The sequence below is a fragment of the Nannobrachium achirus genome (genome assembly GCF_963921795.1).
Source record: "Nannobrachium achirus genome assembly, chromosome: 16".
Taxonomy (NCBI): Eukaryota; Metazoa; Chordata; class Actinopteri; order Myctophiformes; family Myctophidae; genus Nannobrachium; species Nannobrachium achirus.
Genome location: NC_137823.1, coordinates 37,548,862 through 37,568,091, shown reverse-complemented (window position 1 = coordinate 37,568,091; position 19,230 = coordinate 37,548,862). Strand labels below are relative to the sequence as shown.

At 41.2% G+C, this 19,230-nt stretch overlaps 1 protein-coding gene across 1 annotated transcript in view; it reads right to left on the bottom strand.

The window, feature by feature from the left end:
- Positions 1–18,849, bottom strand: part of col12a1b (collagen, type XII, alpha 1b) — a gene marked incomplete at its 5' end in the record, with an annotated part of 169,013 nt that extends 150,164 nt beyond the window's left edge. Inside the window, 11 exons of the mRNA XM_080745150.1 lie at positions 3,107–3,382; positions 3,792–4,073; positions 6,471–7,073; positions 7,293–7,583; positions 8,106–8,279; positions 10,068–10,232; positions 10,721–10,984; positions 13,004–13,054; positions 14,423–14,566; positions 15,096–15,212; positions 18,771–18,849. Of these exons, the coding sequence (XP_080601276.1) occupies positions 3,107–3,382; positions 3,792–4,073; positions 6,471–7,073; positions 7,293–7,583; positions 8,106–8,279; positions 10,068–10,232; positions 10,721–10,984; positions 13,004–13,054; positions 14,423–14,566; positions 15,096–15,212; positions 18,771–18,849 (2,446 nt within the window). The remainder of the gene's footprint in view (positions 1–3,106; positions 3,383–3,791; positions 4,074–6,470; positions 7,074–7,292; positions 7,584–8,105; positions 8,280–10,067; positions 10,233–10,720; positions 10,985–13,003; positions 13,055–14,422; positions 14,567–15,095; positions 15,213–18,770) is intronic.
- Between the last annotated feature and the right edge of the window lie 381 nt (positions 18,850–19,230).

Sequence of the window (19,230 nt, the reverse complement as noted above, 5' to 3'; positions counted from 1 at the left end):
TTAATCCTTATTTTACCAGTAAGACTCCCTAATCGGGAGATAAGCGACCGTTGGTCGCTTATCTCCACAAATAGGCCAATATCTCCGCATCAGTATGACATCACACTGCTGACATCAGTATGACATCACACCGTACACAAATGACCCTTATATAAGACCGGCATTATCTACCGACAGATTAGTAACAAGATGTCAAAATCGTTGAAGGTTGAATCTCCAGATATGGAGATAACCAACACATCCCTCCATATATGGAGATAACCGACGAATTTCACTAAGTCTGACCTCACAAGCCCCATATTTGGACACGAACAACATATAACTCCATATATAGAGACATAGCTGCTGACATCAGTATGACATCACACTGCTGACATCAGTATGACATCACACCGTACACAAATGACCCTTATATAAGACCGGCATTATCTACCAACAGATTAGATGCAAGCAGGATCTCGACTCTGACACAACTCATCGGCTCATAAGCTGGTTCTCCCTCCATATATGGAGATAACCGACGAATCTCACTAAGTCTGACCTCACAAGCCCCATATTTGGACACGAACAACATATAACTTCAAAACCTCCATCGTGTCCAAATATGGGGCTTGTGAGGTCAGACTTAGTGAGATTCGTCGGTTATCTCCATATATGGAGGGATGTGTTGGTTATCTCCATATCTGGAGATTCAACCTTCAACGATTTTGACATCTTGTTACTAATCTGTCGGTAGATAATGCCGGTCTTATATAAGGGTCATTTGTGTACGGTGTGATGTCATACTGATGTCAGCAGTGTGATGTCATACTGATGCGGAGATATGAGCAGGGCAAAGGTGTGACGTGTGACGGACGGACGGACGGACGGACGGACGGTGGAGGTTTTGATACTAAACTGCGACCTGACGGTCGCAATAATTCGTGGCACAATGGTGTCATGCAAAAATATAGAAAATAGCAGATCTACAATCTCACAATCTCACTTGTCGTAATGTGATACATTATGAGCATGTACTGTAGATTTGCTATTTTCAATAATGAAAACGATTAGTTCAATAAACTGTTGCACCCCCATTAGTTAGTAATAATAATTAGTTATACCTGCATGTGACTGGGTCACTGGTTTTATTAACATGATATTATTGTACTGGTGACACTACATCTTTCCCTGTTTGACCTGCAATGTAGCAGAAACAATGAAAAACGATTCCTCATAGCGAGATAGTGATGACTGATGAGATGATTTGATTGTAATTTCCTAAAATAAAAAACGAAATATGACCTAGCGATGACATCACCATGCTTGATTGCAAAATTCCACTGGCAATACCTTAACATACTCTATACTTATAGGGTAAGTATTCATGGGTTGCATTTGTAGTCCTCCACCAGCCATTTTGAGGACCACACAGGTGTTTTGATTAACGTAGAACATTGGTTCTGTGCCAATTAGACAAACTGAACACCTGTGTTGGTCCTCAATATGGCCGGTTTAGGACTACAAATGCAACCCATGAATATAGGGTGTATGTGTGTGTGTGTGTGTGTGTGTGTCACACACACACACACACACACACACAAACACACACACACACACACACACACACACACACACACACACACACACACACACACACACACACACACACACACACACACACACACACACACACACACACACACACACACACACACACACACAAATCACTTGAAAATCAGGCATTAGATGTTTAGCACTTGAGGCTCAAGAGAAGATTAAGTGAGTTGTTCAATCTGTGTGCTGCGATCCCACCCAGCAGGGTGTCTTCCACTGGCTCTGGCTCTCTCCAGAACATCACAATGATAGAGTGGCTAAAGCAAGGGGATGACTGGCTCAGGAAGGAGAAGATGGCTTTCCGTGTCTGCTTTTCTGCACCATCTATCATTCTGGGTACATTTTGACCAATTAGTATTTTCCAGCTAAAATAAAACGAAATAATACACCCTCCCACCACCCTATATTTGTTTCCCTCACTGCAAAACGGTGGATTTTTGTTAAGTAAGTGTTTTATTTTGTTGTTGTTAAATTCGGATACAGCAAATTAATAATTTTATAGTTCTGAATATATTAAAAAAATATAGAATATCCTTCCCAAATGATATTCTTTTTAAAAGTCACATAAGTTGTACTAGGCTACAATTAGAAAGAGAATAATACCACATAAACTTCCCTGGTTTCTGACATCAATTCAGCGATTCAGTGTTCTGGTGTTGCCCTCGTTAAATGTAGGGTAAGTGATACAGTTCAAGACTTTGTTACAGTTCAGTTAACAGGAGTCTCCCTGTCTCTCCAGCTCTTTAGTAGGCCTAAGCAGAAAATGCATGGTCGGGATATCCATTTCATCCAACCAGGAGAGAGTACTCGTACAGGATTCAGATTAAACAAATGAAAGAAGTGAGTACACAAAGACATGAGCAAATAAAATTGGAATCGGAACACTATGAATATGAAGCTGATGAATGGGTAGTCTTTCCTGATTAGCTGATGATTGGCCTGAAATTGTATTTTCTGTTTATTAAAGAGGTGGCGGGACAGAACAAACACTCTATAGAAATGAGTACTATCAGAATATGGACCTTTGAACAAAAAACTAAATATATAATTTACCCTACGTAAATTGGTTATGAGACACAACCAAGCAGATCAGCACCTTTGCGATCAGGACTAAAGTTGGTGTTGTATGCTGGTTAAAGAGCAGCTGTCAGTCATCAGATGTCAGTCACTTCAATCACTGATCTAAGTACCTAGTGTGCCTTACACTATGCTAGCCACTGCTAGCAACTGCTCTTGTTTATGATTATGTAGGAATCAAAGTTAGCTGCTATTATTACATGTCACTAGATTGGACCATCAACAAAATGCCTAAGATGGAAACTCAAGGAGAAACAGTGTGTGTGTGTGTGTGTGTGTGTGTGTGTGTGTGTGTGTGTGTGTGTGTGTGTGTGTGTGTGTGTGTGTGTGTGTGTGTGTGTGTGTGTGTGTGTGTGTGTGCGTGTGTGTGTGTGTGTGTGTGTGTACTCTTTGGAAGTGTAGAACATGCATTGAGCCTGAAAGCCCTGCTCACCTTCTTTTGTGGTTCCGTCAACCTGCATCTCTGGTCCCACTCCCGACCCATACTCTGGGGTTACAGTAACATGGTAGGTGGTTTTGGGGAACAGCTGATTTAGAACAATGCTGGTGTCAGGGCCGTCCGTGGTTGTCTCCATTGTGGCACTGTCTCCCCTTACTGGTACGTAGGTCAGTCTGTACCGGACCACGTCCCCTGCGGCCGGCATCCATGACACACGGAAGCTGTCCATTGTCTCTTCGGATACCTTCAGGTTACGTACTGGACCTTTCTCTAAAATAAGAGCAACTTCATTAATACCCCAGGAGATGATCTGGTTTTGTATTTGCAATTGTACTGAGAAAATATTGAGAAACCTCAAAGTTGCAGTGTTATGTGTGGATAAATAAATATGACAAAATGAGATTAGGTCATTGGTTCTCAAAGTGGATTCCAGGGACTCTGTGGGTTCCTTTAGGGGGCTCTAAATTGACCCATACAAGTCTGTAACTCTGACAAATGGGACCAAATGAACCCGTACACTGTCAGAGTTTAAGGGGAGACCTTGAAATTTGAAAGTTTGAGAAACACTGGATTAGGTGATACATTTGTGTCTGTTCTACTGCATTCTATCCCGTTTCAGTCCAGATAGTTAATAAAAATATAGCTCAGGGCTTATCATGAAAGAAAACTGCAGACTGACCTTCCAGTGTTGTTTCATGGCCAGTGACAGGAAAGCTGTCTCCTTTGTCATACTGGGCAACCACGTTGATTTCGTAGCGGGTGACCGGCGTCAGGTGGGGGAGGACAATGGTGCGGGTGTCCCCGGGGACAGACATGGAAATGAAATGGCCATCGTCGGTATCATCAGCTGGCTTAAACTGGACCAGGTAGGACTCCACATTAGCTGCATCGATTTCCCACGAGGTCCTGAAGTTCCTGGAGCCCACCTCGGAGAAGGACAGGGATTTTGGTGCGATCAGCTCTGGTGGGGAAAAGGCAAGTATTGTCAACATAGCTATTTGGTCTTTGAGCTGTCAGGGTGACTACTACGTTGCAAGTTACATTTAAGAAAATGTAATGAATTATAAAGTCAAATTTCACAAGTGAAATAAACATGATTGAAATAAGAGAATTAAATCCTGAGTAACATAAAGTTAATTTCTAGTAATTAATTAGAGATCTAGTGCAACAAACAAAAGAAAAAAGAAATCAAATGGAATAGCTTGGCTCCAATGTGAATCTCAGACTTCATGTTAGGAAATGTATTTAAAGTTTCAGCCATACATTCATAATGATGCAGCATCCAGTTATATCTTAATGTATGGGCAGGGGCGTCGCACCAAATTCTAGGGACAAGGATTCACTGCGGCCCCCCCCCCCATGAATGTTCTTCATAGGGGGAGGGGGAGTTTAACCCATTTAGACTGGGAACGCATTATTTTGTGCTTTAACTATTGAAAAATAGCAGATATACAAGCTCACAGCGTGGCACCGAGCTATGAGAAAAACCTATGTTTCTATGTCAGTGGTGCTCAAACCTTTTCATGTGAAGGACCCCCAAAATGATATGTATTTGGCCATGGACCCCCATCTCAAAATATTTAGTTCCAGGGACCCCCCCCAGAAGCAAAATTTGAGTTACAAAATGTTGTTCGCTTAAAAAATACATATATTCAAAGATTTGTACACATTTTCACGACTTTTCAAAAATAGCAGATCTACAAGCTCGCAGCGCAGCACTCGGTGTAACGCTGTGAGCTTGTATATCTGCTATTTTTCAAAAGCTAAAGTATAAAATAATTAAAGCCCCTCCACCTTGGGCCCTAGTAATTCAGTCCCCCCTTGTGACGCCCCTGTGTATGGGCATCCTGATCTGTCAGTTGCTGGACATGTCATGGGGTCAACTCTCTCTCTCCCCTCTCTCTTTCCTATTTCCACTGTCTACTAAACTGAGAATCAGAGTAAACCGCACATGTAGCCAGTGATTAGCAGCACCAATTGGGGTGAAAGGTTAGAAAGATTCCATGGGAATAGTGTCCTTCAAAACACCACAGAAAATGTGTAATAGGCTACTGCATGTCGTCACGGGACACAGAACTCCAAGTAGCATCCCAGACAGTAACTCTTCATTCCTCCTCTATGGTTGTCTTTGTTTATTATATGAGGATTATTTCATAAGTAAATCTAGTGTGAGTCACACTTAATGGAGTTCTGACTTAGCTGGATACCTGTCAGCAATATAATTCAAAATGAGTAATGTGAGTAATGTGAGGGACTATATTTCACCAGATGTGGGTCAAATAGAGCATGCAAGTAACTCTGTGTTTGTTTTATATAGTTGTGAGTGCCGGATGGGTGGGGTTTGCCACAAAGGATCGTATAATGACTACCAGAAAGTTTAGACAAACAAACTGCAGAATCAGAGACTCGATTCATAATATTGCAGCAATTGACAATTTATCTGGCATCATCTGATGTGTCCTGCTATGGTAGATCACATCCACCCGGTACTGTGGGGGGATTAAAACAAATGCTAATAATTATTTGCAACTACTACTTGACCCTTTTCTGATATTTCCACATGTGAGACCTCTCTCTGCCCCTGAAAGATCAGAAGGCAGACATGTGTGCAACACATTGTGAAGAGAAAACGTCAAGCTTAAGAAGACAACTCTGAAAAAGTGACATGAATGTAATTGCATGCATGTGTGTGAGGTAGTATTCTCAATTCTTCTTGAGAGGAATGGAGATATTTTTTTTGTTAATATTTGAATGTGGAGATGAATGTGAGATTACTAGCTTCTCTAAAAAAATACATTTTGGAAAGGAATATTCCAGCAGCGTAACCAGTACTTGACAGACTTTCTGTGCATGCCAAGTCTCAAGTTCTTTCATTCAAATCCAAGTCAAGTCACAAATCCAGATTTTCATAACCTAAGTCTGAGTCCAAGTTTCAAGTCAAAGCTCTGCCCATCCTCGTATATCCATGCCAGTTTGGTCAGTTACATGTTACAGGTTTCTCCAAATGTTACAAAAATGAGGACTGTGTCAAAGCAGTAGGCCAAACTAAGCATGTGATAGTAATACACGTAAAGTTGCTCATTGAATAACATACTTTTTGCTTTTAAATCCCTAGTCGAGTCTTAAACAGGTAAGCAGTCAAGTTGCAAATAAGTTGATTCTCACAGCAGGAGTCCATGTCACTCTGCAATACTGATTTTTGCATCTCAAACCTGACTCGAGTCAAGTTCTGAAGTCTACATCTCTTAGCTATACAATGTACATTATTTTTATTTTTATTATGCTAGTGCAGAGTGACAACTATACAAAAAGCACAGTATATTCTGTAAACAGGATTAGTGTTAATAATATTACTCACGTCGTTTGTTGATGTTGCGGAGCTCCTGTTCAATCCTCAAGCAGATGGCCTGGGTCAATTCCTTGGATATCCTCTGGAATGCATCAAAATCCTCAACAGTGTACACATGGGTCTCCTTGGGGGCATTGGCAATGGACTCCAGTTCAGATCGGACGGCATCCTTGACACCAACAGCAAAGATTTCCACGTCAGCATTCCTTAGCTTGGTGGCTGGCTCTTTGAAGGCGTCTGAGGATTTCCCATCAGTGATCAGGATTGTAACGCGAGGGACATTGGGTCGTGCCCCTCGGGTAGTCTGGAAGATCTTCTCCCTCACATAAGTCATGGCCCTGCCCGTGTTTGTGGAGCCTCCTCGATAAGGGAATGTCCTCACAGCCTTGACCACAGCATCAAGGTCATGGTGGGTGTTCAGGTAGAACTCGGTGTGGGGGTCCCGACTGTACTGCACCAAGCTAATCTGGATCTTGTCCACCCCAATGTCAAAAGTGTTCACCAGCACCTCCAGGAAAGCCCGTACTTTGGCAAAGTTAGCCAAACCAATACTGTATGAGCCATCAACTAGGAGCACCACGTCAGCCTGCACATCCACTCCAAGTGCACAATCTGGAATTAAATTGAATAGTTTTTTTTACATGATCCTCCAATAATCACTGATAGTACAGTGCACTCTGATGAGAGTGTACAAATGACAAATACATTTCTCAGACGCTCTCAGACTTCAATTAACTTTTTTACAGTTTATTTCATATCATCATCATCATCATCATCATTCCATAATCACAGTACAGTCGATAATTCAACCTTTAGAGATGTGTAACTCACCTGTGCTCACTATGACCGGCTCCGTCTTCTGCATAACCATGACAGGATCGCTGGGGGTCAGGCCTTTGAGGGCAAACAGGCTGATCTGGTACTCTGTGTTTGGAGTCAGGTCCCTAACCAGGGCCATGGTCTGTGAGTGGCCTGTGTACAGCTCCTGTTGTTTACTGCCTGTAATCATGGGGACCAGCTGCACCTTGTATCCAGATACATCTCCAATGGAAGGATCCCATGTGATTCGCATGGACTTGGAGGCCACCTCAAGGACTTGGAGGTTTGAAGCTGGCTCAACGACTGTGAAAATCACAATGAGAATCACGTTATTTCCCAACTAAAACGCATGTATTGTTTTATCTACCGAAACAGCAGAAAGAGATAGAGAGCATAGTACTGACACAAGGCATTGACTGAGACAATAGGACTTAATGGCCACATGTGTTAACAGCACAGTGCGAGGGTTACTGGTTGTTCAAATGTGTACAGATCATTCATTTATACATTCAGTCTGTATATCATATTTAATCAAATCATGATGGTACCACCAAGTGGCAGGTGCTAACACTCCATCCATGCATGCATGTTTATGTTTGGTAGTAGTGTATTTCCTTCCATGGTGAGAGCAAATCATCTTGCATGGATGGTTTAAACATTTTCTTTTAAATGTGCGCTGATTCGCTGTGAGCTTGTGGATGTGTTATTTTCTCTGCACAACACGTCACGTGAAGGATCAGGCTGGCCAAGACCATCAGCTAAATAGTTAAATGCAAATGTTTTATGTTGGAACACATAAACAAACAAACTAACTAACAGACAAACCTTCCTCTCCACTGACAAGCGAGTTGAGTTGATCGTCGACACCAGCGCACACTTGGGTAATGAGGTCTTTCTGGATCTTGTTAATCTGGTCAAAGTTAGCGACATTATAGACGTGTGTTCTGTATGGGGTGGAAGCCATAGCCTTCATCTCTTCCTCATCTGCCGCTTTGATCCCTAAATGAGACAAGGACAAAAGAATAATAAAGTCACGTTACAGTATACAATCTCTTATAAAAATTGTGAAATGTTCCATATAACCTTTGCAGTCCTGATTTCCTGCCAAATTACAGGGGGTTACTCATTCTTAAGTTAACAGGCAACACCAGTAAATTTGAAGCAATCCTTGTTAAAGTCAATGGCAACATGTGAAAATGATTGTGAGTGTCTGAATTCAAATGCCGCATTTTTTTCCCTTCAGGTTTGAGCACTGTAAACGCTGGGTAAAATGAGTTGATCTATAAAGACGTGAAATTAAACACTTCTTTTCCACGTTTGCAATTTAAGATTATCCAGCTGGATTCACTGTTGCTCACTGACTGAAGGTCATGTCTTCACTGTAATTCTTCTGTGGTTGGAAAATATGACAGCACGTGTGCTAAGAACAAAACCCATTTGATTCCACTCAAGACAAGTAGGTTTTACAATCGTCTCGCCTTTCTTTGCTTATTGACTCTGTTACCAGAGCAGTTACTTATGAAGTAACTTAAAAGCTGCAATCCGTGAGTTGCGTGTCGACTATGGATTCGAAACAGGGTTTCCCTTTCCTCGAGTTCGAGACCAAATCTCTCCCGTTCTTCCGAGAGGGAATCCTCACTTGGCCACGGGAGACAATGGGCTTATGCGCTTCGGGCAGTACTACTTGTCGACAAGTGGGTAGTCCTACCTGACACCACTGCAGCTGTAACATACTCTACCATATACAGTAGATTCATTGATTAAAATATCCTTTTATTCATTAAAATAAGTTCCGTATTGCAGCTTTAATTGGATATTTTACATTCATAGTCTAATTTAAATTGTTTGGAAAAAGGCATGTATTATCTTCCACAGCGTACTGTAATGCTGGCAAGAAGGCAGCTCTTATAGTTACGTCTACTCCGTTTGGAAAGAGTGACAGCATGTACTCAGTCATACTACAAATTGTCGCTGTCGGGCAGAAACCTCTTATCTCCATAGTCCATATTGTATGCTTTTTTTATCAGTTCTTTTTGAAAATTATTGTTATTATATTAGAATTCTGAAAAGTCCGATTTGGACATACAGTATGAGGTTTCCAAACTGTGAAAACAAATAGGACTCATAATCCTATAGTTGTCCTAATGAACTGAAACTCCACTTAAAGCTTTACAGCGGAATCTGTTCTTCAGTACAGAACAACATTTTTCTGCTATTGAGCCATTTTTATCAGTGTTGTTCTGCATTAGTTTTGCTTTCTTGACTGAACTACAAAGAGGAAATGTTATTTATTATTTATCTATCAAACAAGTTGACGCTGTACCAATAGCACCGTTACGACATTCAAGAGACCCGTAATGAAAAGCAAACCAGTTAAAGCCGCACTATAAGCACACAAAAGATACAAGCCAGTTGATTGTAATGTTGTAGAGCCTATTGTTGTTGTTGGGGCTTGTTTTGTGTGGCCTGCATGGTATGCAGGTCCACACTCTCGTCGGTCACTGTGACCATGTCTTTGCGTAATAAGGCTGAGAGTGCTCCTGGCACAAGCATTTCATTGTATCTGTACTTGTATGGATATGTGTGACAATAAACCTGAACCTGAACCTAGAGCCAATTGATTGTAATGTTGTGGATCTATAAATTGGAGGTTTATTTATTAATCTGTAACTCTGAGAGGGCAGAAATGTAACCAAATGGACACTTACGGGTCCATTTGGTTACATGTGTACCCTTTCAGAGTTAGATTATCACAGTGTATGTTTTATAAAAGTTTGGTCTTCATACCTAGGACAAAGATCTCTACACCCATGTTCTTCAGCTTCCTGGCGTAGCTCCCCACCTCGTCCTGGGACTTGCTGTCAGTGATGATCACAGCCACTTTGGGAAAGCCTTTTCTCGCACCAGCAGCCTCAGTGAAGGTGTTCTTCATCAGGAAGTTAAGGGCATCACCTGCAGTAGCACAGTGAATTACATTACTGTCCTAACGCTGAGTTAGGGTTGAAACCATCATAAAGACTATGGATACTAAGATCATACTAGGGTACATACTATAGTCATCATGATTATATCCATGTATGACATTGTTTTACACTACTCAAGGACATTAAGACTAATAACACATCCTGTACCAGCAATATAGTGAACTTTCTGGAGGTATAGTCTTGTAGCAGTTTCACAAAAATGCTGACTGTATAAGGCATAATTTCCTTTTAATCTACAACATCCACTGGCAAAGAACCTTGATGGATTGAATTGCATCATCATGCAGTGATGTTCCAAATCATTATTTTACAGTTATGCCCAGTCTGCGAATCAAGGCTACATAATGTAGATGTTATTGAGGTAGGTCATTATATGATTACTGGATTAATAACTATAGATGCATGATCATGTAAAAGGAATTGGCATGAAAGAGGAGGTATTGTTTTAACAGGTACCAGTCATGGTGTTGCCTCCCTTGTAGGGCAGATTGTTGATGGCTCTTAGGAGTGCGCCCCGCGTCATGTGCTGGTTCAGGTTGAATTCTGCCCTGGTGTCGCTGCTGTACTGGACCACGCCCACTCTGGCCTGGTCCGCCCCGATCTGGAAGGCTCCAGCCACCGCTGAGATCAGACTGCGGATGTGCTTGAAGTTGTCTCTGCCGACGCTCCAGGAGCCGTCCACCAAAAACACCAGGTCGGCGATGGCACTGAACGAGCATTCTGGGGAAAAATGGGGGTGTCGGAGGAAAAAGCAGGATGAATATGCTGACAATGTATAAGTCTCTTTTTTTCTTGGAGAGAGAAATGAACAAGATTCAAGATCATTTATCTGCACATGTACTGTAAAGGCAAATATTTGTACGTAAAAAATATTATAAGAGTCCTCCTGACCTACGGAAACAAGAGAACTTTGTTTCCATAGTCTTTACTCTTCACCCCTTGAACCCCATGTACATGTACAGTATACTTAATTTGACATCAAAAAGTCTAAATCTGGGGCGCCCGCTGGCCTGGTGGTCAAGGCGCGTACCATATACTAGGCTATGATGCCTGCTGGCGTCGCCGGTTCGATTCCCGATCCGGACGACCTTTGCCACATGTCATTCCCCATCTCTCTCCCCATTTCCTGTCAGTCTACTATCCTGTCAAATAAAGGCATAAAAGCCCAAAAACAAATCTTTAAAAAAAAAAAAAAAGTCTAAATCTACTGATCTACAAGCTCACAACACGTCACATCTGATGCTGCCCATGGCAGGGCCAACACAGTGCTCTGTCATACATCAGCCTTTCCCTAGAGGGAAAGCAAGTGGAGTCACTCATTCAATAAGTCCCTCTCACTGTACAGTAGCACCCAAGTTCCCTTACCCACCTGCAACAAGAAGAAAGAAATGCAAGTTTTGAATATTTAAAATACCAATACCCTATCATTTAAGCAAGGCCGCAAAGATTCCTCAATCCTTCACTCTTAAGTGGGCATCAGTACTATACAGACTTACTGATCAAGGGGAGTGGAGGGGTGAATCATACACTCTCATCGAGTAACAGCTATGGGACACCCTCAATCATGTTGGAGAGTCACGTCGCAAAGGGAGGGGATGTGGGCTCTTTCTAGGCAGCTATGAGGTAGAGGCAGCGCAAGACAAATGTGTGAAGAGGGATTACTACAATGGCTACCACTGTGTATACAGGCATCAATGCAGAAGATGTCTGTATTTATTGAGCTACAGGAACAATGGATGCAGTAAATGATTTGACCTGAGGAAAAAACTTCTTGAGAGATCCTGCCGTTTTCCATGGCCTTGCAAGCCAACAAAGCATTATCTTTTTGGCCAAAGAAAACAGCATTGGGTTTGCTGTCAGGTATATTTATAAGTGAGCTGTAAAATGTGTCTCTTGAGGCAAACTGTGGTCCAACATGTTTTCCCCTCTCATTTATAAAATGCATAATAATGTATGAGGGGAACTACCCCCTTAGCACTCACATACTGCCCAGGAAGAATGGAAAACCAATCCATATCCTATTGGCAAACAACTGAGATCATGACATAAGCAGGAGAAATTTTATATCGTAATTCTGTTGGATGTAGAAACATGTTTATCTCTTGGTACTCCATAACCCCTATCAGCACAATACGACTAAGTAGTGGTTTCCAAGCTCGACTATGTATTCAAAAGCATCATTCTTTGAACCAAGTTACTATTTAACAGTCCAAGTTGCTGGTGTGAACTGGACTGGGACGAGCAGCAGAGCTCTTGTAAATCAGGGGCTCCGTAATGATTTCCACTTCCCTCAGCACTGCAGGGCTGGGTCACATTCAGCTTCATAGCACCAGAGGCCTGGATACAGCTGTTACCTCTACACCTACATCGCCCCCCCCAAATGCCCTACAACTGAGCATGTGAAAAACTCCCTCTGACTGGCATGACTGGCAGGCTGACTGCATGGAAGGCAACAAACCAAACTAATGACTGAATGCCTTTGGGAGTTATATAGTCCACTTTTGAATGTTTTGCTATACAATGGAGTATTGTATGTGGATATGTGGAAACTCCCTTTGCAGCTGACCTAACACAGCTCATGGAACAAGCCCAATGGTAAACAAAAGAGATCTAGAATGAACTGGAAAGGTCTTCTTGAAGAACTCCATGTACATGTCATGAGTCTGCTTTAGTTTGGTCAAGTCACCCTTGAGAAAGAAGCAATCTGTGTAAAAGATTCATATTTGTATGCAGACTTACTGACTGAGTCCGTAAGCTGTGGTTTCCTGGGCGCTGCTCCACTTGACTGAACTAAAAAGAAATAATAATGGAATAGCAATTAATGAAAAACAATGATTATTTGCAATCACGGACACAACAGAAGTCAATCTGGGTTCCCAACTGTAACAGACCACTGTAACATCTAGTCTGCCTATGGTCTGTTAGAACTGCGATTCCCAGAATTCAGTTCTGTATTATGGTCTATTTACACAACTCAAATCCTAGCATTGAGGATACTATGAAAAACAACAACAGCGTTGTCAGAAACTAATATTCACAAATAAATACATTTCCGGTACATTTCCAGTGTCTGTGTTATTTTTGTAGGCAGGTGTTGGGGGCAGTTGTAGATAAATTGTCAAAAACACATTAATGCGGAATGGTCATTGTAAAAATAATTGTGAAAGATTATATAAAGATTCATTAAAATAATTACACAATATGACTTTAAGCCATCTCCAAATGAGAAATGTATCTGATATTTGCGCAAAGGATCCAGTCTTAAATTTGCTTTGACTTACTTCCCTACAATTCTTTAAAACACATAGTGTGGGGTGTTTTGTTGTGCTTATGTACAACTAATTATTTTGTGTGAGTGAGTGGGTGTCAATTTCCCACCACGTTGTGGATTATATCACTTTGGAACAAGCCCTGGGCTTTTACAAGGAAGTTTCTTATAAAAAATGTCCCCTTTGTGGATACAATGAGCAAGCAAAAACAAATTGTACACTAATGGGCTGATGTAATCGGTTCTCCCAGATTCCTTGTGAATCTCTAGAGCTCGACTTGGCTGTGCAGGTTCTGTAGAATCATGTCTTGTATGTAATGATGCCAGGAAGACCTTCCCTACCGCAAGTATTCTCATTACACTAGAGCATATGGTACTTTCCTGTCTGTACAATCCTGGGTCTCAATATACTGTAACTCTGAGATTATACAGATGTAACCAAATGGACCTGTGAAGGTCCATTTGGTTAAATTGTTTTAAGAGTTACACATTGATTAATTAACACTATTTTACTGTGTAGTCCTTTCGTTCAGTGCAGGGAGGGAAACATAATTAAATGATATATTGTTTAATCCACCATAATTGCTGATATGTCCCAAAATTCACTGGCTAGTGGCTACTTTCAATATTTTACCAATCAACAAAGGTTTTAGAACAGAACAGGACCTCTAAAAACTGGCTGGGTTCCTGCCTTAGTAAATGGTAGGGTATGATCTATCTTACATGCCACTTGCACTATTTTGCTAGCCAACCAGGTTTTTAGAATAGAATGTGCCAGAGTGAGACAAACTTTATCAGTGCTTTGCCATTTCCTTTCATCACCGTTATCAATGCCAGGGCCAGCGAGGACCTCTAGAATTCCATTACAGTAAGAATAGAGTATGACTTACTTGTGATCTGACCAGATATGGGTAGACTCTCTTCCACTCCACTGTATGCCGATATTGAGACTGAATAATCCACATCTGGAGTCAACTCTGAGATTGACGTCTGCGTCGCAGAGGCAGGGAGTGTAATTTCTTTTATCGGTTCCGCTACAACCATGTACAAAGACATTAGACATTAGGGAACTGTTGTAATAGATATTCACAATAGGCCACTATACATGACTTCACAACAGCCTCTGCCTCATAGTGTATCAAGCTGTGTATTAAACAATGAAGACTTCTTTTAAGCACAAAATATTGAGTAACTTTATATTGTAAAAAAAAAAAGGGAATGAAAAAGAAAAAACGCCGGGACACAATAATAACACAATAACATACTGATACATTTTGTGTACAAAACAGAAAAACTTAATGATAGTGAATGGTACCAGAATCTTTGAATAACTTTCCATCCTATCAATTGTATCCAGATGGAAGTTTATTTTAATTAATTAATGTATTCATTCATTCATTTAAAAAGAATGTAATCCTACGGAGGCATGTGTTCATGTGTGGATCTTTAGATAATGGCTGGGTGTGACTCGTGTTGTCAGTGAGAGTGATTGCTCCGTGTTAACGACACTTGTAATGTTACAGTCCAGGCATGCTGGGACCCGTAGTTTTAACGACTACCCACCTGTGTCTGAGGAAACTTGTATTCTGTAGCCCTCTATCCTAGAATATGGCCTTGTCCATGTCATTTGCACTGTGTTCTCATTTAAAATCTTAAACCTCAAATCTGAGGGCGGATCAACTGTGAATAGAAAAGGGGAAATGTTAATATCTTTGATGTTGAGCAATGAGTGTATTTTAGATGAAGTATGACAAAGTAGCATTTCCCAACAATCAACACTTCAGGGATTGAAGTTATATCGTTCACTGTTGGGGCAAAACATACAAGCACAGTACAGGGGTAAACACAACAAAGCATATTAATATTATAGGAAGAAGCCATTTTGGAGGAAAAATGACATCCGTTTGAGCTGTCAAACTGTATGTGACCAGTGGCCACAGTCAACAACTCAAGCAACACAGTCAGTGGGAGACAACCTTGTCTGCCCAAAGGACAGAACATTTAGTGAACACAAACAGGATGGGAAAAATAACAATAGCCATCACGCAAACACGGATACACTTCTCTGCAGTGGTATTCAATTGTCTACCATGCAGCCTTGGTGACAGGTAACCAACCATTATTAACCACATTAACTCTGGTGTCCCTATTTTGTTGTTTCAAAAATAATAAATATGTCATAACTTTTCAAAAATATTCACAATGGGACGCATTGTGAAGAACTTATGCATAATTTCGAGGAAGCACTTAAAACCCTATACTTTGTTGACCATGGTCCTCCAGGGGTCTTTTGAACCCCTCCTTTATGCCATGTAATCTCTTTGCCGAAAACACACTATATGCAAACTCACAACTCATCGCAACGCCACACTTTGTGAGCTTGTAGATCTGCTATATTTTGTTGAATGTTCACGAATGTCCGCCTAGTATGACATGCCCAGAGGGACACTAGGGTTCAAGTGGTTAAGAGTTTTTCCGAAATTGATTAGGCTGGTAAAATGGAACAAGAAATCACACTGTCACTGAGAAAATGTTATGATTCCCACCCTGTACATGGAAACACAATATGGAACAGCAAACATAGCAGTCCATATGTCAATCCAATGTCCATGACACTGAATTGACGAACAACAACCAGTGATGTTGATTATACAATGGATAAGGACTCTAAGATCTTATTTTGTTAACTGCACAAGTTCAGCGTTTTCCATCCATTGCAAACCTCATAAAAGAATACACAATGCCGCCCAGGACATGTGTAGATCTTTTTTGTTTCACAAAGTTCTTACAAGCGTCTTCACCAGGGGTATTTTAGCACAGGACCCAGTTTTAATAAAGTAACCTAACTTAATCTGATCCTTGGCACTTTGCTCATTAAAACATGTTATAACTCTTCTCATGTGGGCATTGGCACCAACAGGCCCAAAACAAATATAGGGTCCTGGCCAATACGGTGAGATTGACTGGTTTACATGAGTAAGAAAAAAATATATTAATGAAAGGGGGGAGGGGGGGGGGGGGGGAAATCAAAGGGCAGGAAGAAAAACTCAATTCAAAACAAGATTGACTGACACGGAACTAACAAACTAAGCAACATGCACATGTACATGAAAAGTTGTTTTCAACAACTTGTTTGCGAGGGACAAACACCTCCATGTACACACATTGGACCACAAAATAGGAAATATTTTATAATGATATTCTTCAGGGAAGAGACACACTGACTCATACTGTCTGCTCATGCATTACCTAATAGCATATTGGAAAATCACCATATAATTAAGTCTATGACTATAGGCCTATAAGTGCAAATAAAACAGCTAAATAGGCTAGCTACAACTGTGAATAACTGTGTAGCAAGAGCATGCAGCAAATGCATGGGTGTATCTATTTTGGCAACTAACATTAGGCCTACTTAAAACAATTAAAGTTGATTGTTGACACTGTAAATTAAATGTAACCAGTCTAGCTAGCTAAGCTATACAGTAATTGACCCTGTATTAATAGACAATAGAAGAAGACAGCATATCTAGGCTATGTGACTCTAGAAGATTCAGAGGATGCTGTCAAATAATAAAAATTAAACTGGGTCAAATGCCTTAATTGGTAGAGTTATGGTAATGAAGAATATCATTGTAAAATATTGTCGCAAAGCCATATAACTTTGACCGAGGGTGTGGGGTGTCAATGTGGGTGGGAGGTACAGACGACAGCAAAAATGGAGAACCACCAACCTGGCAAATCAACTCAATGGACTGTGGTCGGCTCCGCTCAGTTCTCCAAATGGATCTATTTGGTCTTTCATGGCCAAAACTACCCACATTTTAACACTTTTTACAAAGTCAAATACATGGAGAAGGCAGGGGGCGCACCGAGAATGGACACAGGTGTTGGCGCACGCAAGGCTGTTACTCATTAGCGCGCGCTCTCTCTCTCTCTCTCTCTCTCTCTCTCTCACTCAAGCACACACGCAAACACACTCGTGAATGTGTGCACGCACGCACGCGCGCGCACACACACACGCACAGCTGAAAATCTAAAATAATAATAACAATAAAAAAATACAAAAATCAGCTCAGCATGATTAAATTAACCACATATTTGCCTTCATAAACAAGCACATTCTGCCCTAAAGCCGTCTAAAAAAGTTTGGAATGTGGCAACTAAAATAGCCTAGCCTATAGTTTTCTCGAGATACGTATAGTAGGCTAGGCATATGTCTTGTCTGGTCACTCACAAGTCACAACAGGCCATTCCAATAATCACTTTGTTTAACTCCTCTGCTGCCCTGACCTTTTCCAAACAGCCATCCAGGTTGTGGCATGGTGGTGGTGGTGGGCATTAAAGGGGATGGTAGCTATGCAACTGAAACGAGACACTTGCATGACGACATGTATTTCCTATTTTATTCTGAGGGGTTTATTCTGAGGTTTTGGACTCTGACAGAATGTATCCGCAGAGCCTCGCTGGACCACATTTTCTCTGTCTAACGTCTCAGACCTCTGGAAAATAATGTGAAAGTCATATTTTGTCTTTCCGTTCCATCAAGAGAAAAGGGACAAAGGAGGGAAACTTGGCCACTATTCTCATTCTTATTCTCTCTCTCTCTCGCTCTCTCTCTCTCTCTCCCTCCCTCTCTCAAAAAAGGGAGGAAAAAAAGTTATATTATATCGTCCGCTGGACTGGGCTTGTCTGTTCTGTTGTTGGCAGATGGTGAGCCCCTCCTGGTGTAAGAAAAATAAACGGCAGCTACCTACCCCTGGATGTCATTCCAACCAATGACTATATCGTTTGTCTTTCATCTATTCTAGCTATCTGTTTCCCCCCTATGGCCCTAGAGAGAAATCTCAATTCACTCCAGTTTTTCTAGCCTAGGACAAACTGTGGTCATTCTCGTTTTCAGACAAAATATTTGGTAATTAGGCAACCTCGCGTTTTCAATTGACAATTAACTGTCAATTGACCCACTTTTTCAACTGACTGTTTGACAGGAACATGATCGAAGTGTCAAAAGAAAATACATAGACCTATTATGCAGCATTTAAACAAACTTCAAAAACACATTTTTTCATTATTTTGACATTTTATTCACATCACCTAACATTGGCAAGCTTACAATCGCATCACACCAAGCAGCACTGGGAGTGGTGTTTGGTCAAACCGCGGCAAAGAGAATATAGAGAGAGGTAGCCTATAGATAGAGGAGAGATGGAGAGTGAATATAAAGATGAACTTTACCTTTCTGGGCCTGAGCGGAGGAGAGAAGCAGCACTGCAAGCAGAGCAGCTGCTGCCGGAGACATCAGTCGTATCTTCATGTTAAAACTCTCTGCTCTCAACAGTGCATGAATGAACCTGCGATGAGAATGAGTCAATGAGCAATTACGCTTGGATGTTGAATTGGCCTACGAGATTGACAAATCTTGAGGGTCAATTTGGCTCTGAGAGTCTTCCATTTGTACACTCTGGGAGTTACAAATGGATAAATTAACGCTGATGATTATTTCGGGAACATTCTGAGGATAGGCCTATTCGTGGAAAAGGGGTGTCTAGCCAAATAGCCAATACTGATCAGATTCACTGACAAATACACCGTAAAAAAAACAATAGCTAATATCGTGGCTATTTATTTCAATCAGTTTCCCATGCTATTGGTACACCTCCTCCTGCCTAATACAAAATGCGTCCCACCTTACCTA